The 24,044-nt window shown below is 40.3% G+C and overlaps 1 protein-coding gene across 6 annotated transcripts in view; it reads left to right on the forward strand.

Moving 5' to 3' along the window:
* Positions 1-24,044, forward strand: part of helz (helicase with zinc finger) — a 276,040-nt gene that overhangs the window by 136,264 nt on the left and 115,732 nt on the right. For 4 of the 6 annotated variants that reach the window (XM_043715064.2, XM_043715069.2, XM_043715067.2 and 1 more), the window contains 4 exons: positions 3,195-3,316; positions 6,494-6,639; positions 8,401-8,548; positions 13,206-13,389. In XM_043715064.2, coding sequence (XP_043570999.2) covers positions 3,195-3,316; positions 6,494-6,639; positions 8,401-8,548; positions 13,206-13,389 — 600 coding nt within the window. The remainder of the gene's footprint in view (positions 1-3,194; positions 3,317-6,493; positions 6,640-8,400; positions 8,549-13,205; positions 13,390-24,044) is intronic. The other 2 variants (XM_043715066.2, XM_043715068.2) reach the window with 1 other exon arrangement.

Consider the following 24,044-nt stretch of genomic DNA (forward strand, 5'->3'; position numbering starts at 1 on the left):
CAAAAGGTCAGTTTGGACATAAGGAGTCTGCACTGTTTTATAACATGTTATTTTGTGGATTAACTTATGAAGGATGGCTACTTGTCTAAAGTGTTGTGGAATGACCAGTGTCTAGAGCACTGATCTAAAACGTAGTTGTTTGCGATTCAGGTGAAGGAAGTCAAAATTGGATCAAAACAAATGCTTCCTGTATCTTAGCTTCAGTTTTTTTAAAATCTTGGTTCTGAATTGCATTCATGCTTAAAACCCTCATTGTTCACTCATTTTTTGAGAAAGATTGAAGACGTGACAAGGCAATAAACTGTTCTTAACACTTAATCAGTGACAAGGGAATGGGCTGTATCGTTTGCCAAGGGGCACCTTAATTTCCTTGAGTAAATGCTAACTTTTTATATGTATTGTTTTGGAACTATAGAATGCGTGGGTTTATTTTCCTTTCTCAAAATGTAAATAATGTGTAGATATACCTTATTTTTAGAATAGTTGTATATTGCTACTATTAATCTCCACAGGGGACTTAGAGAACGCAGTGCAGGTGAGAAGTCATTCTGATCTCTTGGAGAGCCAACTAGAAAATTTCTAAACAGGCATCCAGAGCACTGCTTGCTGAGCTGCTACTCCAAACGATTTCTCTCAATTTGAAAAAAGTTGTGGAAGAGTTGGTTATTTTCTATTGGCTAAAAGAATGTTAACTGTGCAGTCAGTTTGTGGGTAATTAACAAATTAATTACCCTCACACAGTGCCTTTACAACTGGTGCAATCTCCTGACTTTTGCAGTATTCATCCTGCATTTTATCCACTTTTGTTGAATCCCCACAATGCAAAATGTGGATGACAAAAGAAAATTACCTTATTTTAGTTTTGATTTTTTTCAGGTCAATACAATAGAGTGCACTTTTCAGGTCAATACAATAGACTTCTCAGGCACCTATTTGTTATACCATGTGTACACGTTGCGCATCCATTGTCGCTATATGTGCAACGGGCAGAGTAGATTATAATTAAAATCTATTGTGGTTTAGTTGGACTGGTGCCTTGCCTTTTGAATCTGTCATGAGATATGAGAATCTCTGACAAGGCCTCATTTTCATTATAACGATGAGTTGCAACTTTGAATGCTTGCAGTTCATGTGGTGTACTGTTGTTTGAAAGGGAGGTCCAGAATTTGACCCAGAGACTGCGAAGGAGTGGTGATATATTTCCAAACAAGATGGTATAGGATTTGGCAAAGTTAAGTGATGTTCTCATTTGATTGTTGCCCTTGCTATTTGGATAGTGAAGATTGCAATTTAGAAGGCACTGCCAGAAAGCCCTTAATAAGTTATATAGTGCAGTTTTTGGATGGTGCACTCTGCAGCTACTGTACATGGCAACTGGGTGGGGTGTCAGTCATTGAGTTGTTGTAAAAGATGATGTTCAGCTTCTTGAGTATTCCTCTGGAGCTCCATTTATCTCAGCAAAAATTATTCCACACGTTATTTCCTTATGCATTGTAGATGATTGAAAGGTTTGGGAAGTTGGGACCCTTGTAACCGTGGTATTTATTTGACTAGACCAGATGAATTTGCCAGTGCCAACTTCCAGATGTTTATGATGAGGGTTTCATTAATGATGATGGTAATGCAATTAAGCGCCAAGGAAGAGTGTTAAATTATTTATTTTGACAGAGATGATCGTTGTCTAGCACTATTACCTGAACCCTGAATGTTGCAAATATTAAGTGTGTGTAGGAACTAGTTGTTTCATTTTCTGAGGATGACATGGAGTTGAACACTCAATATTGAGATTTAATTGTTTCTGTAATAACTATGATGACCCAGTCTCATGTTCTTGTACATACCTTGAGTTCATCTGCTTTACCTATCAGACCCCTTGCATTGAAATAAATTCCATTAATCTCAAAAATACACCTTTAGAGATCCACAAAACACCTCTGGGTGCCCCAAAACCCCTCATGTACAGTACTCACACTATTGAAAAACTGCTTTCTCTAACATCTCATTTCACTGTCACTTCCACTCCCAGTTTGGAAAAGCTGATAGACACTTCCTGGAGCTTTCATACGCCCAATCTTAAATATTTTCAGCTTCAAATGACCTTTTTGGAGGTTTATCCAAACTTCCTTGGTCTAGAGCTATTACTAAACTCCTTGGTATAAGGTAATCTACTTTAAGTATCCTCCTCCTTTCTCAGGAGTTCTGCTTTACACAGCTATATTCGTTCGAGACATCTGCAGAATTGCCCCAAGCTTAAATTTTTTAAAAACTTAATAAAACTGTGGGTATTCCCCAAACATTTTTTAATTCCAGTAATCTCTAGCTGAAATGTCGATGCACAGTTGTCTGTCTTGGTCAGTGTTAACTCTCCTAATGTAAACAAAACCCATTAGTCTTGGAAGCTCACTGCCTGTGAGTGGTGAATGCAGATTCAGCAGTGGCTTTCAAAATGATCATTTGATAAGCATCTGAAAAGTGCAAATGTGCAGTGCTACAGGAAAAGACAGAGGAGTGACAACCCTTGCTGAGAGTCCACACAGAAATAATGGGCTGATTAGCCTCCACCTGTACGGTCATTCTGTGATTCTGTTTGATACATTTCTCAATAATTGCATGAAATGGGATGTTTAAGAGCATGAAACCTGAGCTATTTATGTGCTCTATTCTTTACATTTGTTTGCAATGGCATCTATTTTGATGGAGGGGCTTCAGTAGCTACTGTTCAGAAATGCTTGCAAAAAACAAACCAATTTATCCTTAGATGTTTTTTCACAATCTACTGAATAAATAGGAAGCTTTTTTCATGACGTTTGGGCAGGGTGGAATGTTTGAGTGCATTAAAACTTAACCAGTGAGGAAAATAAGTTCATGTTATTCTAAATGGATTTGAAGCATTAATGTGCTATTGAAAAGAGTGGGAGGGGCTATAGACTTCTGCTTGTACGTTTCTGATTTCAGATTTGCCATGGCGGCTGCAAGCTTAATGCTTGCCCAAGATTCATCGCGGGTACTGCTTAATGAATTTCCCAGTACACAGCTTGAGAATAAAATTGATGGAGCTTAAAAGCAGATTGTCCACTTGACCTGAGATGATGTATAATGAAATTAGAGCAGTGTCATTTACATTTTAGTTAAATGTTTATTTCCATATTTTAAGGTAGCATTCAGTAACGCTTGGCACAATGTTTGTTTACCAGCAGGTTTATTCACTCATATTCTGTTGGATGAAGCTGCTCAAGCAATGGAGTGTGAGACCATCATGCCTTTAGCACTAGCAAGTAGACACACAAGGATTGTCTTAGCCGGTGATCACATGCAGGTGACCAAGTTTAAACTTCATTTACAACTATATTAGGATATGAATTATGAAACTGCTTCTTCTCATTATTGCAAATCTCCTGGCTTTTGTATTTCTTGCGTTTCTGTGGCACCAGAAGATGCCACAAGGTCATATTTATTTATCCTTTTCTTGCAATTTAATTGCCCTTAAACTTTACAAGATGCTGTTTGGGGTCATCCTGATTTTGTAGGTTTTTTAAATCATAATAATTAATATCGTAGCAAAGAATGTAATGGCTTATGTTTTGTTTGTAGTAAGTGTTTTCTTAAAAGCCAAAAATGCTTAGTTCATATCCAGGTCTAATATGCTCTGAATGGCTTACTCTTATAATATAATTGCAATACTGATACTGAATTTCACTGCTGCCTTCCACCATGATCCCATAGTCTTTTTTTTAAGAAACAACAATTGAACTCATTAAGTTCAGTTGTGCGATGTCCGGATCTTGGCTGAATGACAGTCTGTTTAATTTTCTTTTTAAATTCACAATTTGGTTTTCTTAAAGCAAATTTTGGTGACCTCATTTTCCCTAACATTGTGAGGGGAATATAGTGTGCATCCAGCTTGGCTCTGCAATCAGGCCCTTTTACGTAACATGACAGTAACTGTTTATAAAAGAAAGAAAAGCACTGAAAAACTGGTTCCTGTTGCCGGATAATATTCCTGCAATAATTGTGCACCACTGCCCTTTAAACTAAAGTTTAATAGATAAAAAGCTCTTTTAAATGGACTTCATCTACAGGTTTTGAGCAGATGCAACGCAACCATTATGTGAAGGTTGGAGTTGGCAACTGTAGATAATTGATTTGAATTTATTTCCAGAAATGCAAGGCTGCCAGGAGTTTTTTAACAAAGACTTATTTGGGACGCTCTCAAATGTGCATGTCATTTAAGTCCAAGAAAGTCGCCTTTGTAAAATTGATGAATGGAATTTTTGCTAACTTTACTTCCTGACCATCTGTCAGTTTAACAGGGATTTCTGGCTTACAAACCTGATGTAGGACAGAGGACTTTGAATGTTTTTCTGAGTGGAGGAGATTTGGAAAGTAGGATGGGTTAGGCATGTGCTGTCACATGAACTATGTTTTCCCTTTTAAGACATCCTCCTCATGCACCCAGAACGTATTTCTAATTCTTCTTCCAGTTGTGAAGAAAGCTAGGGAAGTACTCTGCTCTCTGCTTTTACCAATGTTGTTCTGTAACTGGGTAACCTGGATATTAATTTATTTCTCCACTTTTCTGATCAGGTGCAAAAGCTAAGCTTGTTTGGGAGGAGGTGGAAAGAAAGTTGATTTTTGGGAAGAATGGGATCGAATGGACTGTTATTGCCTTGCTTTTTTTTCCTCCCTTTATTTATACTTAATGGTTGCAAGGCCTCCTTCAACACATATATAATAGCGATATAACAGCATTGTGCAACTTTTTATATACCACTTTTGTATCCAACTGGGGTTTCTTTTCAACTGCCCCATCAACAAAACTGTCGCACAAAATTCAGCTTCTCCAAAAGGCTATGATTTTATAATGAGCATTTTAAGTGGATGCTGTGATGGAATATTAACATATTGGTAAATCTATTTATGGATTGGCATTGCCTCCATTTATTGCACATGTCAGATCATGAATTAGTGTTTACTGTCACAATTTCTGATTTGTAAATGGCAAACTTGCTTTAAGGAAATTTTAAGAGAACTGAACTACTGAAAAATTTATTTGTAGTCATATATTTGCCATTGTAGCATTGTAAAAGACTTCACCATTAAGTAGAGCAGAAAGAATTTTGAAAAATTTATGATTGCACTTCTAAAATGCTTGAGACTTTCATCTGTATTTTCTGTCCCTTCATGAAATTTCTGTTTTTGAACTTGAGCATCTGAAAGGATTTTCTCAATTCTGATCCTCAAATTCATTTCTGTGTACATTTTCGTCAACTTTACATTGTTTTGTATTTTTCAAGAGTAATTTATGGAACCATAATCACTGGATGTAATTTATACCTTGTGTGTTCCAAAGCATTTTGGCTGATGTAATGCTAGATCACCTGGCTTCACATTCAGTCTCTATCATTTGTACTTGAACTTCTAATGGGTTGGTACTGAAGAGTTGCAGAATAGTGGCAAAATTGTTGGGAATAGATGCAATTAGTTTTCCCTTTTTCTTAATTGCGGCTACTTAACCACTTGACATTAGCTTTGGAGATACTCGTGATCACCCACTCATCTCACATGGTCTGTTGGTTGCCTGACTGGAGGTTGCAGTAGCAATTGAATAAATGATGTGTTTTCACTGGTCACAGAATCACAATGTATTCCAGGCTATCACTGAAGTTACAGCTCTTACCACCATGACTCAGACAGCTTTTGAAAGAAAATTGCACCAAAAGCTGGTAGTATTTACTGCATTGCTTCTAGTTTTCCCCAGCTATAATTAGAATCACTTGTCAGTTTGCATGGCATTTAATGTTTATGAATTATTTCCTGCTTGATAATTCAAGGTAGTAGTATCTAGTCACCAGTTTTTGAAGTAAATATAGATAGGAAAATGACTCCTGAAGCCTCCTTTTGATCAATGGCTTAATAAAATGCAGAGTAGTCTGGAATTTTCAGTGAAAAATATTTTTAATTCACAGGAGTTAAATGTGTAGCACCAGTTTCGAAAGTGTTTCTTTTGCTGTTCATTGTTAATTTGTTTGCATCAGCATAATGTATATCCTTCTGTATTCTTGTTTGAAGTTTTTTTGTTAAAAATAACACTTCAAAAGTAGAAGCAGACATTGAAATAAGTTTTACACATCTGTCCTGAATGTTTATTGTTCTAAATGTTATTATGGCACTTTTTGCAAGTTAGTTCATAACTCCTTTTTCTTCAAAAGTAGTTAATTGTTCTCCAATCAATTATCACAATGACCAAGGGCCAGAGAATTCCATTTCTTTCTGATCATGTTGCATGAGATACACTGACCATTGCCTTGCTTTGTTCTTTTGCTTACATTTCCAGGCACAATAACCTCTTCCTGTTTTAACCAGTATACCAATGATATATAGGAGAAAGGTCATAAAAGCACAAAATCAGAAATAAAGTATTCTTGCCTTCTAGCTTTATGTTCAGCAAAGCACATATTTAAAAATAGCTAACATTCTGCTTTACATTTTCCAGCTTAGTCCCTTTGTATACAGTGAATTTGCCCGGGAAAGAAATCTTCATGTATCGTTGCTAGATCGTCTGTATGAACACTATCCTGCAGAGTTTCCATGCAGAATTCTACTATGTGAGAACTATCGTTCCCATGAAGCTATTATCAAGTAGGTTATCGAGTTTATGGCATTTCCTTGGTGTATGACTCAATTGAGTTAGTTCTGGTGATGTTGGGAGGGTTTCCTCTAAGAGACTTGGAGCTACCATACCCAAGTGAGGGAACTGAATTAATTTGCACAATTGTCTTTATGTTTGCATCTTCATTGTTAATATGGCTTCCTCACAGTGATTGATGCCATTTGATTTTTAATAAGATTGCTTACTGACTGGCAAATACTCCTCAACCTGGACAGATATTTTGCTGGTTCTAAAACGGGAATGGTGACTGTTCTAAAATGCCCGATATTTGTTGAGACTGTCCAATTGTCTGTTTTTACCAAAGGAGTACAGTGCAATACAAAAACAGTACAAAAATTACTTCACAACATTAATATTTGGTTATTACCAAAATATTTATTTTGCAATAAATCTTTCATCACAGTCCAACCTAAGCATGTAATTCTAATATAGTTGCAGTTTTTGCAACAATAATTAGTGATAAAATTTTGTTCTGATATTTTTCTAAATATAAATTCTTGAAAAAACTGACATACCTGTAATTTAAAAATAACTTCTTTGAATCCTCATGCCTATATTACATAAATGTGAGGATTGAGCTAAATTGTTGACACTGTTCTATCTGCTCACAATTTATCATCTCAATAACCACCTAAACCTCTGCAAAATTTATCTCTTCAACCACCCTTGCAGTCACCACATCTAATTTTACTGTTGCTCTGCCTCCATTCCAACACTATCAATTACCTTGTGTCATTTACCATATAGCAAATAATTACAGACTGTTCACTTGAATTAATCATTGGGTGTATTTTGTGCTGAGCATCTGGGCACCTGACAATTGAGAGCTATCACTGTGTCTCCAACTATGCTTATGCATAATGCAAAAGTTAAACCATGTTTGCGGAAACAATGGTAATTGCATTTCGGCTAGACCCCAGGAATGTGATTTGCACGACAATATGTTTGCTCTGGGAAGTGACCAATTTAAATGTTTGGACTTTTAGGTTATGTGGCACGGTGGCACAGTGGTTAGCACTGCTGCCTCACAGCGCCAGAGATCCAGGTTCAATTCTTGCCTCAGGCAACTGACTGTGTGGAGTTTGCACATTCTCCCCTTGTCTGCGTGGGGTTCCTCCGGGTGCTCCGGTTTACTCCCACAGTCCAAAGGTTTGCAGTTTAGGTGATTTTGCCATGGGAAGTTGCCTGTAGTGTTAGGTGAAGGGGTAAATGTAGGGGAATAGGTCTGGGTGGGTTGCGCTTCGGCGGTTGGGTATGGACTTGTTGGGCCGAAGGGCCTGTTTCCACATTGTAAGTAATCTAATCCAATCATTTTCAAATTTATTACTTCATAAAAGCAAAATGTGGCTAAAATTTTCTTAGCACTTGTAAGTTAATGTGTTAAGAATTGCACTTTGGATAAGGCCTTTGAGTTGGAAAGGATGCGTATTGATTTAGCGTCACAGTTGTAATATGAGATTGGGTGTGTTGTAAATTGATTTACTTTTCCTGAGAAGAGGTTGTAAATAATCAGAAGTGCAAGAAGATATTTTCTATATCTTTGATACAGAATCATTAAGGTGTAAAATGGAAAGCTAAATTTGATTCAAAATAAACTTATTCAGCATGGATAATTTTTGTTTGGATTTTGCTATTTGAAATTTACATGCTAAATCAACACATCATGAAGACCCATTAGTATTTTAGAAGTTCTGCTTCGTGAAATTCAACCATATTTAATTTTATTTCAGCTACACTTCTGAACTATTCTATGAGGGTAAGTTGATGGCTAGTGGGAAGCAACCAGCACATAAAGATTTCTATCCACTGACATTCTTCACAGCCCGAGGAGAGGATGTGCAAGAGAAAAACAGCACTGCTTTCTATAACAATTCAGAGGTAAAGTAACAAAATATCCCTACTGGTCATATCTGTCCATTGTCTATTTTTACCACAGACTGTGATGATTTTAGGCTTTGTTGTAATGCTGCACTTAAATATTGTGTTATCTGTAACCACAATATACATGTCAGTAAGAGTGTTTTGAATTAACAGAGTTATCCATTGAATGAATCTCCACCCTGAATCAGTTTAGGAAGACTTGTGTGGAACAAATCATATATTTCTTCAGTGATGTTTTGGCCTTTGGTATAAAATTCTGGAAGCTTTCCTTGGTATTGAAATTAAACGTATTGAGTTTCTTCGTATTCAGTAATGTTTCTGCTTGAAGTTCAATCACTGTCCAATAATTTTTTAATCTCTTATTTTCTCCCCTGATTCTGTGAAATAATGAACTCATTGCTATTATGATTCCCCAGGTTCAGGGAGTCACCTTGATTTTATGAGGCATGAGTTTATGGAGATTATCTGACTATTATTGGTAGGGTTTTGCTGTGCACAAACTGGCTGCTTGTAAAAGAAGGGCTTATGCCTGAAACGTCGATTCTCCTGTTCCTTGTTTGCTGCCTGACCTGCTGCGCTTTTCCAGCAACACATTTTCAGCTGCTTGTAAAAGAATGTTTGGAATTCACTCTCCCCGGTGAGCAATGGAGGCTGGGCCATTGTCTGTACTCAAGACTGATTTGGATGGAATTTTTGATTGAAGAGGGAATCCAGACTTTTGAGGGGCAGATGGGAGTGGAATTTAGGCCACAATCAGATTAGTCATGATTCTATTAAATAGTGCAGCAGGTTCAAAATTAATTCAGGCTTTCTGGGTCTCTCCTATACAACTCTGTGACTCTAAGTCACAGACGTACATGAATTTGGCTTCACTGAGTCTGGTGGTTGAGATATCATTACCTGTAGTTTGGAGGTAAGAACCAGATTTTGCAAGAGTTGAAATAAAAATGAAAGAGCGTTTTTATGAAGGGGTCACATGGCACATTTACAGACCCTTTAGCCCAACCAGTCTGCACAAATCTAAATTAACCCCACCTACCTGCACTTGGCCCATATCCCTCCAAACCTTTCCTATTGGTGTACTTATCCAAATATCCCCTAAATGTTAGAACTGTACCTGCATCCATCACTTTCTCTGGCAGTTCATTCCATAAGCAAATGGCTCTGTGTAAAAAAAAAAGTTGCACCTCATGTCCTTTTTAAACCTTTCTCCTCTCACCTTAAAACTATGCCCCCAATTTTAAATTCCCCCACCCTTGCAAAAAGACCCTTGCCGTTCACCTGACCTATGCACCTCATGATTTTATAAACATCAATAGCCTCCCATTTCTTATGTTTAGAAAGGTTTTATGGTAAATTCAAAGTGTCTTCTAAACATAGCAGCAAAAACAAATGTCAGTAACAACAATGTGAACATTGTTATTTTGATTTACTTATCGTTATATCAAACCATAAAGCTGAACTTCTGCTAGGAATGTCAATACCTATGGTCAAATGATACACTAACTCATATTGTCTAAATATAATCACTTCATGTCAACTTCGGTATTTGTTTGCTGCACTAAAATAATATTTGATGAGTTTAGCAATCCAACATGGAATAGCTGAAACTAGAAGTGATTGTTTGGCCTCATTGTGATACTTGTGTCGTCACTATTTTATCAAGTTGAGAGAAAACGTTATGTGGTGTTCTGCCTGTATTGCAATCGTTGTTAGTTCTAAGGCTGAAATTAGTAGCTTGATAGCAGAGAAGGGCAGTAATACAGCCCTTTTAAAATTGATGATTACACCATGTTTAACTGAATAGTATCAGATGTTGGATTTCTCTTTGTGAAAATGTTGGACCTTCTCTTTTGCAATATGTTGATCCTACAATTTAATAAATTATGGTGCTTCAACCTTTAGGCTGTGCTGAGGAACAATGTGAAATACTTAATACTATAAAAATAGTCATCACTTATTGAAAATGCACTACAGGCACACTTTAAAGTTTAATAATGCATATACTTACAAATAAAATAAAATTCTGGATTTCTTTTGATGTGGGTGCAGTGATGTCCTCTGGCATTGCATTGAGAAAATAAATAAAACACTTGCAGTTATTTTATGTCTTACATCTTTGAAGTCTGAATATTTTATACAATTATAGTGACTATTGTTTCAGCAATGACCCTTAATAGCATGAATGGTTGCTATGTTTGATTAGGTGTTAGGCAAAGAGAAATGCTGGCCAGTGCACAAAACTTGCTCCTATTGCAAGAATCCTCTTGGATTTTTACAGTCAGCAGGAGTGAGCACACTGAATCACACTTACTTTTGGCATTCTTTTTAAATTACCTTAATCTCTCTGAGCTGCGTTACAATTTCCACCTAGATCATGTGCTAAAGTTCCTTTGACAATCCATCCAAGTTTCACTTTGCTGGAAAGAGAATTGATGAAATTGTCTGAACAATTTGATCAATAAGTTAATAGAAAAATATCCATCTGTGGAGATGTGCTTGTCACAAGTCAGCTGTCAATCACGCCAGCTTCCTGGTAAGGACACAGACCTGCTCAAAACCAAACTGACATATTGACTGTCAAGCAGGAACAATTACATGGGAACGTTGCTGTTTCATTTTGCATTTCTGATTTATTTCAGCCATTAAACACACCCCCCAGTCTCATTATGAATCATGGCAGGAAAATATTTTATCTTTTACTAAACTTTCGGTGAATACCTGTGCAATTTCTTTTTAAAAAGTCTGAAAATCAAATAAGCATGGCAGAATCCATGTTAGCTCGGTTTGATAGACCTGGAAATCAGAAAATCCCAGGTGATATCCCTGGCATTGGTATAGAATGAAATGAAATAGAATCCCTCCAGTGTGGAAGCAGGCCCCACCCAGTCCCAACCCATCCCTGTAGTCCTGCATTTCCCATGGCTAACCCGTCTAGCCTACACATCCCTGAAAGCTATGGGCAATTTAGCATGGGCTAGCCACCTATACCGCACATCTTTGGACTATGGGAAGAAACTGGAGCACCTGGAGGAAACCCACACTGACACTGAGAGAATGTCTATGTGGAGTTAGAACAGTTACCCAAGACTGGAATCGAATCTGGGTCCCTGGCACTGAGGCAGCAGTGCTAACCACTGAGCCATTGTGATTTAATAAATCTGAGTTCAGACTGTATAATTGATTTCGCTCCTCATAGGAATTACCTGAGGCTCCCACTTATGTTCCAACATGTTTGCATCTCTAGACATTATGCGCTTTTATTAAATGTTGCTTCCCATATAAATAGTTCACTTGAGTGAGATCTTGAAATTATTTTGATTCTGGTTTTTGTTGTTTATAGTGCATGTTTTATATCTTTGTAGACTTAGGGTATTTAATGGAACTATTTCATGGCTGCGATTTAAATTCACCAGTTTTGGTTTTGGTTCCACATCTGTTCTGCTCAATGTGGAGTGATTTATCTTGGGGTGACAGTGACTGAAAAATCAAGTCAGGTCTAAGTTTGTGAAATTGAATTTGGAGCATTTTGTTTCCAAATATATGTTTTTATTGAGCCTTTATCGAAATAAAATGACACTTGATGAGAATGGTTGATTATAAAGTAATTCTTTTGGGGCACTGTAGCTTTATGCATCAGGGAAGATCCTTGTGTTTCACTATTCAGTTGTATTTTATAACAGTTAATTGTAACAATTGTGCAACACTGTAGTTGAACATTATATTTATATTGAATCCCAAACTGGTTTGGCACAGAATTGTCAGTTAGCTGCTGTGAGAAAGTGAGAACTGCAGATGCTGGAGATCAGAGTCGAAGAGTGTGGTGCTGGAAAAGCACAACCAGTCAGGCAGCATTCGAGGAGCAGGAGAATCGACGTTTTGGACATGAGCTCTTCAGGAACGGGGTGGTGGCCCAACGGGCTGAAAGTTAAATGGGAGGGGAGGGTGGGCTGAAGGGAAGGTAGCTGAGAATGCGATAGGTAGATGAAATTGGGGGTGAAGGTGATAGGTCGGAGAGGAGGGTGGAGCATATAGGTTGGAAGGAAGATGGGCATGTCAAGAGGGCGGTGTTAAGTTGGAAGGTTGGATCTGGGATAAGTTTGGGTTGGGGAAATAAGGAAACTGGTGAAATCCACATTGATCCCGTGTGGTTGGAGGATCCTGAAGCGGAATATGAGTTGTTCTTCCTCCAGGCATTGGGAGGTAAGAGGAAGCCCAGGACCTGCATGTCCTTGGTGGAGTGGGAAGGGGAGTTGAAGTGTTCGGCCATGGAGTGGTGGGGTTGTTTCGTGCATGTGTCCCAGGGATGTTCTCTAAAGCATTCCGCTAGAAGGTGTCCTGTCTCCCCAGTGTAGAGGAGACCACATCAGGACCAATGGATATAGTAGATGACGTGAGTGGAAGTGGAGGTAAATCTCTGATGGATGTGGAAGGCTCCTTTGGGGCCTTGGATGGGGGTAAGCGGGGAGGTGTGGGCGCAGGTTTTGCAATTAGCTGCTGTCGCTAAGTAGATATTATGTTATGGAATGTACTTTACACATTATTCACTATTGTTGGGGTGATGAACAAAACTTTGAATATCTTCAAATGCAGAGGTTCTGTTCTTTTAATGTAAAGATGCAGTGACTAAAATCATACTTTGTCCCTCAAAAAGGTTTTTGAAATTGTGGAACGTGTTGAAGAACTCAGAAGGAAATGGCCAGTTGCCTGGGGGAAATTGGATGAAGGGAGCATTGGAGTAGTAACACCATATGCTGATCAAGTGTTTAGGATTCGATCAGAACTTCGTAAGAAGAGATTGTCAGAAGTGAACGTAGAGAGAGTTTTGAATGTTCAAGGTGAGTTCCCACTTGTTTGTCAAAATAAAGTTGTTTTCTTCTGTTTCTCTTGTTGTAAACCATGGGAAATTGTCTTACTCGGATGAAGGCGATCACAATAAAACTAACAGAATACTGAGAGGCCTAGATGGAGTGGGCATGGAAAAGATGTTTCCACTAGTGAGAGAGACTAGGCCCCAAGGGCACAGCCTCAGAGTGAATGGGTGACCCTTTAGAACTGAGATGAGATGTTTCTTCAGCCATAGGTCGGTGAGTCTCTGGAATTCATTCCACAGAAGACTATGGAGTCCAAGTCATTGAGTGTCTTTAAGACATAATTTCTTGATTAGTGAGGGAATTGAAGGATGTGGAGAGAAGGCAGGAGAATAGCATTGCGAAATATATCAGCCATTATCAAATGGTGGAGCAAAGTCATTTGGTCGAATGACCTCATTCTGGTTCCATATCTGATAGTCCAAGGTCTTATTGAGGAACTGGGTGACAGAAATGTATACTTGATGCACTGAACTTTCAGCGCTCTACTTATGTGAGAGTCCAAGCGTGCATAATAAATTTTCCGTCTTGGCTGTTGCTTGCAAGAGTTGCCCTGAAGGAGGGGAAATTGTTCGATGGTTCCTGGAGGTGACAGACACGATTGAAGCAATAAAGGCTGCCCGCAAGCCACCCACAGCATTTTATGTTTGAGAAATGTTGGGTAGTGTATTTGGACAAGTATGTTGTGGTATTTGAGAGTTGATGAAAATTAAACAAGAGACATCTGGTTGAGTTATAGAATCATAGAGATGTACAGCATGGAAACAGACCCTTTGATCCAACCCAATCTAGTCTCACCTGCCAGCACCCAGCCCATATCCCTCCAATCCCTTCCTATTCATATACCCATCCAACTGCCTCTTAAATGTTGCAATTGTACGAGCCTCCACCACCACCTCTAGCAGCTCATTCCATACATGTACCACCCTCTGCGTGAAAAAGTTGCCCCTTAGGTCTCTTTTACATCTTTCCCCTCTCACCCTAAACCTATGCCCTCTAGTTCTGGACTCCCCGGCCCCAGGGAAAAGACTTTGTCTATTTACCCTATCCATACCCCTCATAATTTTGTAAACCTCTATAAGGTCACCCCTCAGCCTCCGACACTCCAGGGAAAACAGCCCCAGCCTGTTAAGTCTCTCCCTATAGCTCCAATCCTCCAACCTTGGCAACATCCTAATAAATCTTTTCTGAACCCTTTCAAGTTTCACAACATCTTTCTGAAAGGAAGGAGACCAGAATTGCATGCAATATTCCAACAGTGGCCTAACCAATGTCCTGTACAGCCGCGACATGACCTCCCAACTCCTGGACTCAATACTCTGAACAATAAAGTAAAGCATACCAAACGCCGCCTTCACTATCCTATCTACCTATGACAGAAACAGGTGAATTTATTACAGGGAATAAAGAAATGGTAGAAGAGTTGAATTGGTACTTTAGATCTGTCTTCACTGGGGAAGACATGAGCAATCTCCCAGATGTAATAGTGGCTGAAGGACCTGAACTGAAGGGAATTTATATTAGGCAGGAAATGGTGTTGGAGAGACTGTTAGGGCTGAAGGCTGATAAGCCCCTGGGACCTGATGGTCTGCATCCCAGGGTACTGAAGGAGGTGGCTCTAGAAATCATGGATGCATTGGTGATCATTTTCCAATGTTCTATCGATTCAGGATCAGTTCCTGCGGATTGGAGGGTGGCTAATGTTGTCCCATGTTTTAAGAAAGGAGGGAGAGAGAAAACAGAGAATTATAGACCAGTTAGTCTGACCTCAGTGGTGGGAAAAATGCTGGAGTCTATTATAAAGGACGAAATTACCACACATCTGGACAGCAGTAACAGGATAGATCAGAATCAGCATGGATTTATGAAGGGGAAATCATGCTTGACTAATCTTCTGGAATTTTTTGAGGATGTAACTCTGAAGATGGACAAGGGAGATCCAGTGGATGTAGCATACCTGGACTTTCCGAAAGCCTTTGATAAAGTCCCATATAGGAAGTTAGTGAGCAAAATTAGGGCACATGGTATTAGGGGCAAAATACTGACATGGATTGAAAATTGGTTGGCTGACAGGAAACAGAGTAGTGATAAACGGCTCCCTTTTGGAATGGTACGCGGTGACCAGTGGTGTGCCACAGGGATCAGTGCTGGGACCGCAGCTTTTTGCAATGTACATTAATGATATCGATGAAGGTATTAAAAGTAATATTAGCAAATTTGCTGATGACGCAAAGCTGGGTGGTAGGGTGAAATGTGAGGAAGATGTTAGGAGATTACAGGGTGACCTGGACAGGCTAGGTGAGTGGACGGATGCACGGCAGATGCAGTTTAATGTGGATAAATGTATGGTTATCCACTTTGGTGGCAAGAACAGGAAGGCAGGTTACTACCTAAATGGAGTCAAGTTAGGTAAAGGGGCAGTACAACGAGATCTGGGTGTTCTTGTACATTAGTCAATGAAAGCAAGCATGCAGGTACAGCAGGCAGTGAAGAAAGCTAATAGCATGCTGGCCTTCATAACAAGAGGAATTGAGTATAGAAGCAAAGAGGTTCTTCTGCAGCTGTACAGGGCCCTGGTGAGACCGCACCTGGAAGATTGTGCACAGTTTTGGTCTCCAAGTTTGAGGAAAAACATTCTGGCTATTGAGGGAGTGCAGCGTAGGTTCACGAGGTCAATTCCTGGAATGGCGGGACTATCTTATGCTGAAAGATTGGAGCAACTGGGCTTGTATACGCTTGAGTTTAGAAGGCTGAGAGGGGATCTGATTGAGATGTATAAGATTATTAAATGATTGGACACTCTGGAGGCAAGAACCATGTTTCCGCTGATGGGTGAGTCCCAAACCAGGGGCCACGGATTAAAAATATGGGGTAGGCCACTTAGAACAGAGTTGAGGGGAAACGTCTTCACCCAGAGAGTGATGGGTGTATGGAATGCTCTGCCCCAGAAGATAGTGGAGGCCAAGTCTCTGGATACTTTCAGGAAAGAGTTGGATAGAGCTCTTAAGGATAGTGGAATCAAGGGTTATGGGGATAAGGCAGGAATAGAATACTGATTGAGGATGATCAGCCATGATCAAAATGAATGGTGGTGCTGGCTCGAAGGGCAGAATGGCCTACTCCTGCACCTATTGTCTATTGACTCCACGTTCAACGCGCTATGGACCTGCACTCCAAGGTCTCTTTGTTCAGCAACACTCCCGAGGACCTTACCATTAAGTGTATAAGATTCCAGATTAGAGTGGTGCTGGAAAAGCACAGCAGGTCAGGCATCATCTGAGTAGCAGGAAAATCGACGTTTCGGGCAAGAGCCCTTCATCAGGAATAGAGCTCTATTCCTGATGAAGGGCTTTTGCCCAAAACGTCGATTTTCCTGCTCCTCGGATGCTGCCTGACCTGCTGTGCTTTTCCGGCATCACTCTAATCTGGACTCTGATTTCCAGCATCTGCAGTCCTTGTTTTTACCATTAAGTGTATAAGTCCTGCTAAGATTTGCTTTGCCAAAATGCAGAACCTCGCATTTATCTAAATTAAACTCCATCTTCCAACTTCTCAGCCCTTTGGCCCATCTGGTCAAGATCCTGTTGTAATCTGAGGTAACCCTCTTCCCTGTCCACTACACCTCCAATTTTGGTGTCATCTGCAAACGTACTAACTCTACCTCTTATGCTCGCATCCAAATCATTTATGTAAATGACAAAAAGTAGAGGACCCAGCACTGATCCTTGTGGCACTCCACTGGTCACAGGCCTCCAGTCTGAAAAACAACCATCCACCACCACCCTCTTCTACCTTTGAGCTAGTTCTGCATCCAAATGGCTAGTTCTCCCTTTTTTCCATGAGATCTAACCTTACTAATCAGTCTCCCATGGGGAACCTTGTCGAGCGCCTTACTGAAGTCCATATAGATCACATCTACTGCTCTGCCCTCATCATTCCTCTTTGTTACTTCGTCAAAAAACTCAATCAAGTTTGTGAGACATGATTTCCCACTCACAAAGCCATGCTGACTGTCCTTAATCAGTCCTTTCCTTTCCAAATACATGTACATTCTGTCCCTCAGGCTTTCCTCCAGCAACTTGCCCACCACCGAGGTCAGGCTCACCAGTCTATAGTTCCCTGCCTTGTCCTTACCGCCCTTATTAAACACTGGCACCACGTTAGCCAACCTCCAGTCTTCCGGCACCTCGCCTATGACTATCAATGATACAAATATCTCCGCAAGATGCCCAGCAATCACTTCTCTAGCTTCCCATAGAGTTCTCGGGGAAGAGAACCTGTTCAAGTCCTGGGGATTTATCCACTTTTAACCGTCTCAAGACATCCAGCACTTCCTCCTCTGTAATCTGGACATTTTGCAAGATGTCACCATCTCTTTCCCTATAGTCTATATCTTCCATATCCTCTTCCACAGTAAATACTGATGCAAAACGCTCATTTAGTATCTCCCCCATTTTCTGCGGCTCCACACAAAGGCCGCCTTTCTGATCTTTGAGGGGCCATATTCTCTTCCTAGTTACCCTTTTGTCCTTAATGTATTTGTAAAAACCCTTTGGATTCTCCTTAATTCTATTTGCCAAAGCTATCTCATGTCCCCTTTTTGCCCTCCTGATTTCTCTTTTAAGTATACTCTTACTTCCTTTATACTCTTCTAAGAATTCCCTCGATCTATCCTGTCTATACCTGACATATGATTCCTTCTTTTTCTTAACCAAACCCTCAATTTCTTTAGTCATCCAGCATTCCTTATACCTACCAGCCTTCCCTTTCACCCTAACAGGAATATACTTTTTGTGGATTCTCGTGATCTCATTTCTGAAGGCTTCCCATTTTTCCAGCCGTCCCTTTACCTGCGAGCATCTGCATCCAATCAGCTTTCGAAAGGTATTGCCTAATACTGTCAAATCTGGCCTTTCTCCAATTTAGAACTTCAACTTTTAGATCTGGTCTATCCTTTTCCATCACTATTTTAAAACTAATAGAATTATGGTCACTGGCCCCAAAGTGCTCCCCCACTGACACCTCAGTCACCTGCCCTGCCTTATTTCCCAAGAGTAGGTCAAGTTTTGCACCTTCTCTTGTAGGTACATCCACATACTGAATCAGAATTGTCGTGTACACACTTAAGAAATTCCTATCCATCTAAACCTTTAACACTATGGCAGTCCCAGTTGATGTTTGGAAAGTTAAAATACCCTACCATAACCGCCCTATTATTCTTACAGATAGCTGAGATCTCCTTACAAGTTTGTTTCTCAATTTCCCTCTGACTATTAGGAGGTCTATAATACAATCCCAACAAGGTGATCATCCCTTTCTTATTTCTCAATTCCACCCAAATAACTTCCCTGGATGTATTTCTGGGAATATCCTCCCTCAGCACAGCTGTAATGCTATCCCTTATCAAAAATGCCACTCCCCCATCTCTCTTGCCTCCCTTCCTATCCTTTCTGCAGCATTTGTATCTTGGAACATTAAGCTGCCAGTCCTGCCCATCCCTGAGCCATGTTTCTGTAATTGCTATGATATCCCAGTCCCCTGTTTCTAACCATGCCCTGAGTTCATCTGCCTTCCCTGTTTAGGCCCCTTGCATTGAAATAAATGCACTTTCATTTATTAGTCCTACCTTGTCCCTGCCTGCCCTGACTGTTTGACTCGCTTCTGTTCTCAACTGTACCAGTCTCAGATTGATCTCTTTCTTCACTATCTCCCTGGGATCCCAACCCCCCCCTCCCCGACTTGTTTAAATCCTCCCAAGCAGCTTGAGCAAATTTCCCTGCCAGTATATTAGTCCCCTTCCAGTTTAGGTGCAATCTGTCCTTCTTGTACAGGTTACTTCTACCCCAAAAGCGATTCCAATGATCCAAAAATGTGAATCCTTCTCCCATACACCAGCTCCTCAGCCATGCATTCATCTGCTCTATCCTCCTATTCCTACCTTCACGAGCTCGTAGCACTGGGAGTAATCCAGATATTACTACCCTTGAGGACCTCTTTTTTAAATTTCTGCCTAACTCTCTGTAATCTCCCTTCAGAATCTCAACCTTTTCCCTTTCAATGTCGTTGGTTCCAATGTGGACAATGACCTCCTGCTGGCCCCTCGTCCCCATGAGAACATTCTGTACCCTCTCTGAGACATCCTTGATCCTGGCACCAGGTAAACAACACCCCATTCTGCTTTTTCTCTGCTGGCCACAGGAACATCTGTCTGTACCTCTGACTACAGAATCCCCTAACACAATTGATCTCTTGGAAGCCGACGTACCCCTCGTTGCATTAGAGCCAGTCTCAATACTAGAAACTTGGCTGTTTGTGCTACGTTCCCCTGAGAATCCATCACTCCCTACATTTTCCAAAACAGCATTCCTGTTTCAAATGGGTACATCCACAAAAGACTCCTGCCCGAGGTACCTATCTCTCTTACAGTCATATAGATGGGTTAACTCCAGGAAAGGTATCTGAGACTTTCCCCCCTTCCTATAACTGCCATCCATCACATACTGTTACTGTTGCAAATTCCTCATCGCTTCTAACTGTTTCTCCAACCGATCCATTTGATCTGATAAGATTCACATCTAGCAGCATTTATGGCAGATATAGTCCGCAGTAATCCTTAAACTCTCTTTAAACTCCCACATCTGACAAGAAGTACATATCACTGTACTAAAGACCATTTTTGCTCCTTCACAATCGACAGACCCAGAAAATAACACCATCTTATTTCTCTACAAAACACTGCCCCAGGTTAAATTAATAGTTATGGCTTATATTTTAAGATTAATCAAGAGATTTTTCTACAAAAACACATAATCAAGAAAGAAACCACTCTACTCACTACTGCAGCCTTTCTATTGGACAGGCTTAAAACAATGATTAACTTATCTGATTCTGTGTTGTGAACTTTGCCCAAACAGGTCCCTCCAAGATTAGTTGTGAATTTCACTGTTTGTTAATTTTCCCAGACGCACTCCGATGTCCAGCGATACATGAATTTAAAATAGCAAAGGCAGTAACTGTGCAGGTTCTCTCTCTCTCTCTCTCTCTCTCTCCTGCAATGACCTCACCATGTGCTTCCTTTGTCTGCTCTTCTCCCTTTTAAAACTGCTGTTGTTTTGACTTTTTTCCCCAAAGTTCCAAAACAATGCAACAGCATATAGAACAGTAATTGCTGCTCCTGGAATTTGAGGAAATCATCTCCAACACCTAAAATACATCAAAAAAAGGAGCAGCTGTTACAGCCAGAAATTTTTCCCGTCCTCCATCTTGGATTACCCCCTTATCCAACAGAAGTAAACTGTCTTTTTATATTGTAGTAGTGTACAAAGAATAAAGAGAGCAATGTTTTATCCTACTTTAACAAAGGTCAGAAAGTACAAAATATTTTGAAAGCTTCATTATTGAAGCTAGGCCCATGTGGTTTGATGTATTTCTGTGAAATTATACAACTTGCTTTCATGGTTCTTGCAGGGGGAGTGCATAAATTAGTTTCTTCTTGAGTTTCATTGTCACAAGCGGCATGTGACTTTGAGGGTTGAAGTTAATCAGAAGGGCAAGGATGGAACTTGGGAATTTTACCTAATGACTGAACCTTGTTGATGCAGTCAGTGTACCTGCAGGTTTTGAGGAAGATCACTGCTTATCTCCATCCCCTCCTGACAACTGGTTGGAGTGAGAGCTTTTGCTAAGTGAAATTCTGTTAGCTGTCTTAATCTGTTGTTGTCTAAATAATTTCATCAATCTTCCTCCCAGCAAAACGGCAGTGACAGGATAAATCTGTTGATTTTTCTATACAAAACAAATAATTTTATAAAATCTTATCAAGTTTTATTTTATAAAATCATGAGGGGCATGGATAGGATAAATAGACAAAGTCTTTTCCCTGGGCTGGGGGAGTCCAGAACTAAAGGGCGTAGGTTTAGGGTGAGAAGGGAAAGATATAAAAGAGACCTAAGAGGCAACCTTTTCATGCAAAGGGTGGTACATGTATGGAATGAGCTACCAGAGGAAGTGGTAGAGGCTAGTACATTTGCAACATTTGAAATGCATCTGGATGGATATATGAATAGGAAGGGTTTGGAGGGATTTGGGCCGGGTGCTGGCAGGTGGGACGAGATTGGGTTGGGATATCTGGTCAGAATGGGCGAGTTGCACCGAAGGGTCTGTTTCTATGCTGTCCATCTCTATGACTCTATAATCTTTTAAAATCTAAATAGATTTTAGTCGCCTTTTTTCTAAAATGAAAATCAACACAATGAAACCCAACATGTCTGTGAGTCAATGGGTATTGTGGAAAAAATAAATATTTCAGCTCAATCATTAACATCAGTGAGTATTGGATCCATACAGGTACAACTACATCTGTAGGGAGTTTGCATTTACTCTTTTGGCCTAAGTCTGAAAATCATCCTACTCCGCAATGGATATTAATTATCTTTGCATTGTTATATTCTTTATAGCTGTGATTTGAAAGAGTAAAAGGCTTGCAATTTAAAAAGCCATCTTCATGACCTTTGGTTTTCAATGCTTTGGTACATCCTTTGTAGCATTACTGTAACGGAAAGAAATGCAGCAGCCAGTTTGCATTTGGATGGTCCCATGCGCAGCAATGAGATGATCTGATAATTTGTTTCAGTGATGCTATTGAGGATTGCATCAGTATTTACGGTGGAAAAGGATATGGAAGATATAGACTGTCGGGAAATAGATGGTGACATCTTGCAAAATGTCCAGATTGCAGAGGAGGAAGTGCTGGATGTCTTGAAACGGTTAAAAGTGGATAAATCCCCAGGACCTGATCAGGTGTACCCGAGAACTCTGTGGGAAGCTAGAGAAGTGATTGCTGGGCCTCTTGCGGAGATATTTGTATCATCGGTAGTCACAGGCGAGGTGTCGGAAGACTGGAGGTTGGCAAACGTGGTGCCACTGTTTAAGAAGGGCAGTAAGGACAAGCCAGGGAACTATAGACCAGTGAGCCTGACCTTGGTGGTGGGCAAGGTGTTGGAGGGAATCCTGAGGGACAGGAGGTATGTGTATTGAGAAAGGCAAGGACTGATTCGAGATAGTCAACATGGCTTTGTGCCATGATTGATTGAGTTTTTTGACGAAGTAACAAAGAAGATTGATGAGGGCAGAGCAGTAGATGTGATCTATATGGACTTCAGTAAAGCGTTCGACAAGGTTTCCCATGGGAGACTGATTAGCAAGGTTAGATTTCATGGAATAAAGGGTGAACTGGCTCAAAGGTAGAAGACAGAGGGTGGTGGCGGAGGGTTGTTTTTCAGACTGGAGGCCTGTGACCAGTGGAATGCCATAAGGACCGGTGTTGGGCCCTCTACTTTTTGTCATTTATATAAATGATTTGGATGCAAGCAAAAGAGGTAGAGTTATCAAGTTTGCAAATGACACCAAAATTGGAGGTGTAGTGGACAGCGAAGAGGGTTACCTTAGATTACAACAGGATCTTGACCAGATGGGCCAATGGGCTGAGAAGTGGCAGATGGAGTTTAATTCAGATAAATGCGAGGTGCTGCATTTTGGGAAAGCAAATCTTTGCAGGACTTATACACTTAATGGTAAGGTCCTGGGGAGTGTTGCTGAACAAAGAGACCTTGGAGTGCAGGTTCATAGCTCCTTTAAAGTGGAGTCGCAGGTGGATAGGATAGTGAAGAAGGCGCTTGGTATGCTTTACTTTATTGCTCAGAGTATTGAGTACAGGAATTGGGAGGTCATGTTGCGGCTGTACAGGACATTGGTTAGGCCACTGTTGGAATATTACGTGTAATTCTGGTCTCCTTCCTCTCGGAGAGATGTTGTGAAACTTGAAAGGGTTCAGAAAAGATTTACAAGGATGTTGCCAGGGTTGGAGGATCTGAGCTTCAGGGAGAGGCTGAACAGTCTTGGGCTGTTTTCCCTGGAGTGTCAGAGGCTGAGGGGTGACCTGATAGAGGTTTACAAAATTATAAGGGGCATGGATAGGATACATCGACAAAGTCTTTTCCCTGGGATTGGGGAGTCCAGAACTAGAGGGCATAGGTTTAGGGTGAGAGGGGAAAGATATAAAAGAGACCTAAAGGGCAACCTTTTCACGCAGAGGGTGGTACGTGTATGGAATGAGCTGACAGAGGATGTGGTGGAGGCTGGTACAATTGCAACATTTAATAGGCATTTGGATGGGTATATGAATTAGAAAGGTTTGGAGGGATATGGGCCAGGTGCAGGCTGGTTGGACTAGATTGGTTTAGGATATCTGGTCGACATGGACGGGTTGTACCGAAGGGTCTGTTTCCATGCTGTACATCTCTATGACTAATAGCCATAAGTTAAGGCACTGAAGAATAATTTAAAGAATGGTATGGAATTTTTTTATCTACCGCAGAAACCAAGTGCGACCTCACTTCAATGTATCAATGAAAAGACAGCGCCATCAACAATTCAGCAGTCCCTTAACACTGCAAGCTGCCCACTCTAAACCAAAGAGTAAGCCAGAAGAGAAGGATGTAAACCAAAATGTTCTGCCTTTGAAGAGAGTGCTGATTGTTTTTTGTAAAATCAAATCACATCCTTAAAATTGAAGACTTAAATTGCAACTTTGAAGCTATACATATCAGTCATAAATTTACCTG

The sequence above is a fragment of the Chiloscyllium plagiosum genome, unplaced genomic scaffold (genome assembly GCF_037043375.1).
Source record: "Chiloscyllium plagiosum isolate Xiang-an unplaced genomic scaffold, Cpla_swu_hap1 HiC_scaffold_25, whole genome shotgun sequence".
NCBI lineage: Eukaryota > Metazoa > Chordata > Chondrichthyes > Orectolobiformes > Hemiscylliidae > Chiloscyllium > Chiloscyllium plagiosum.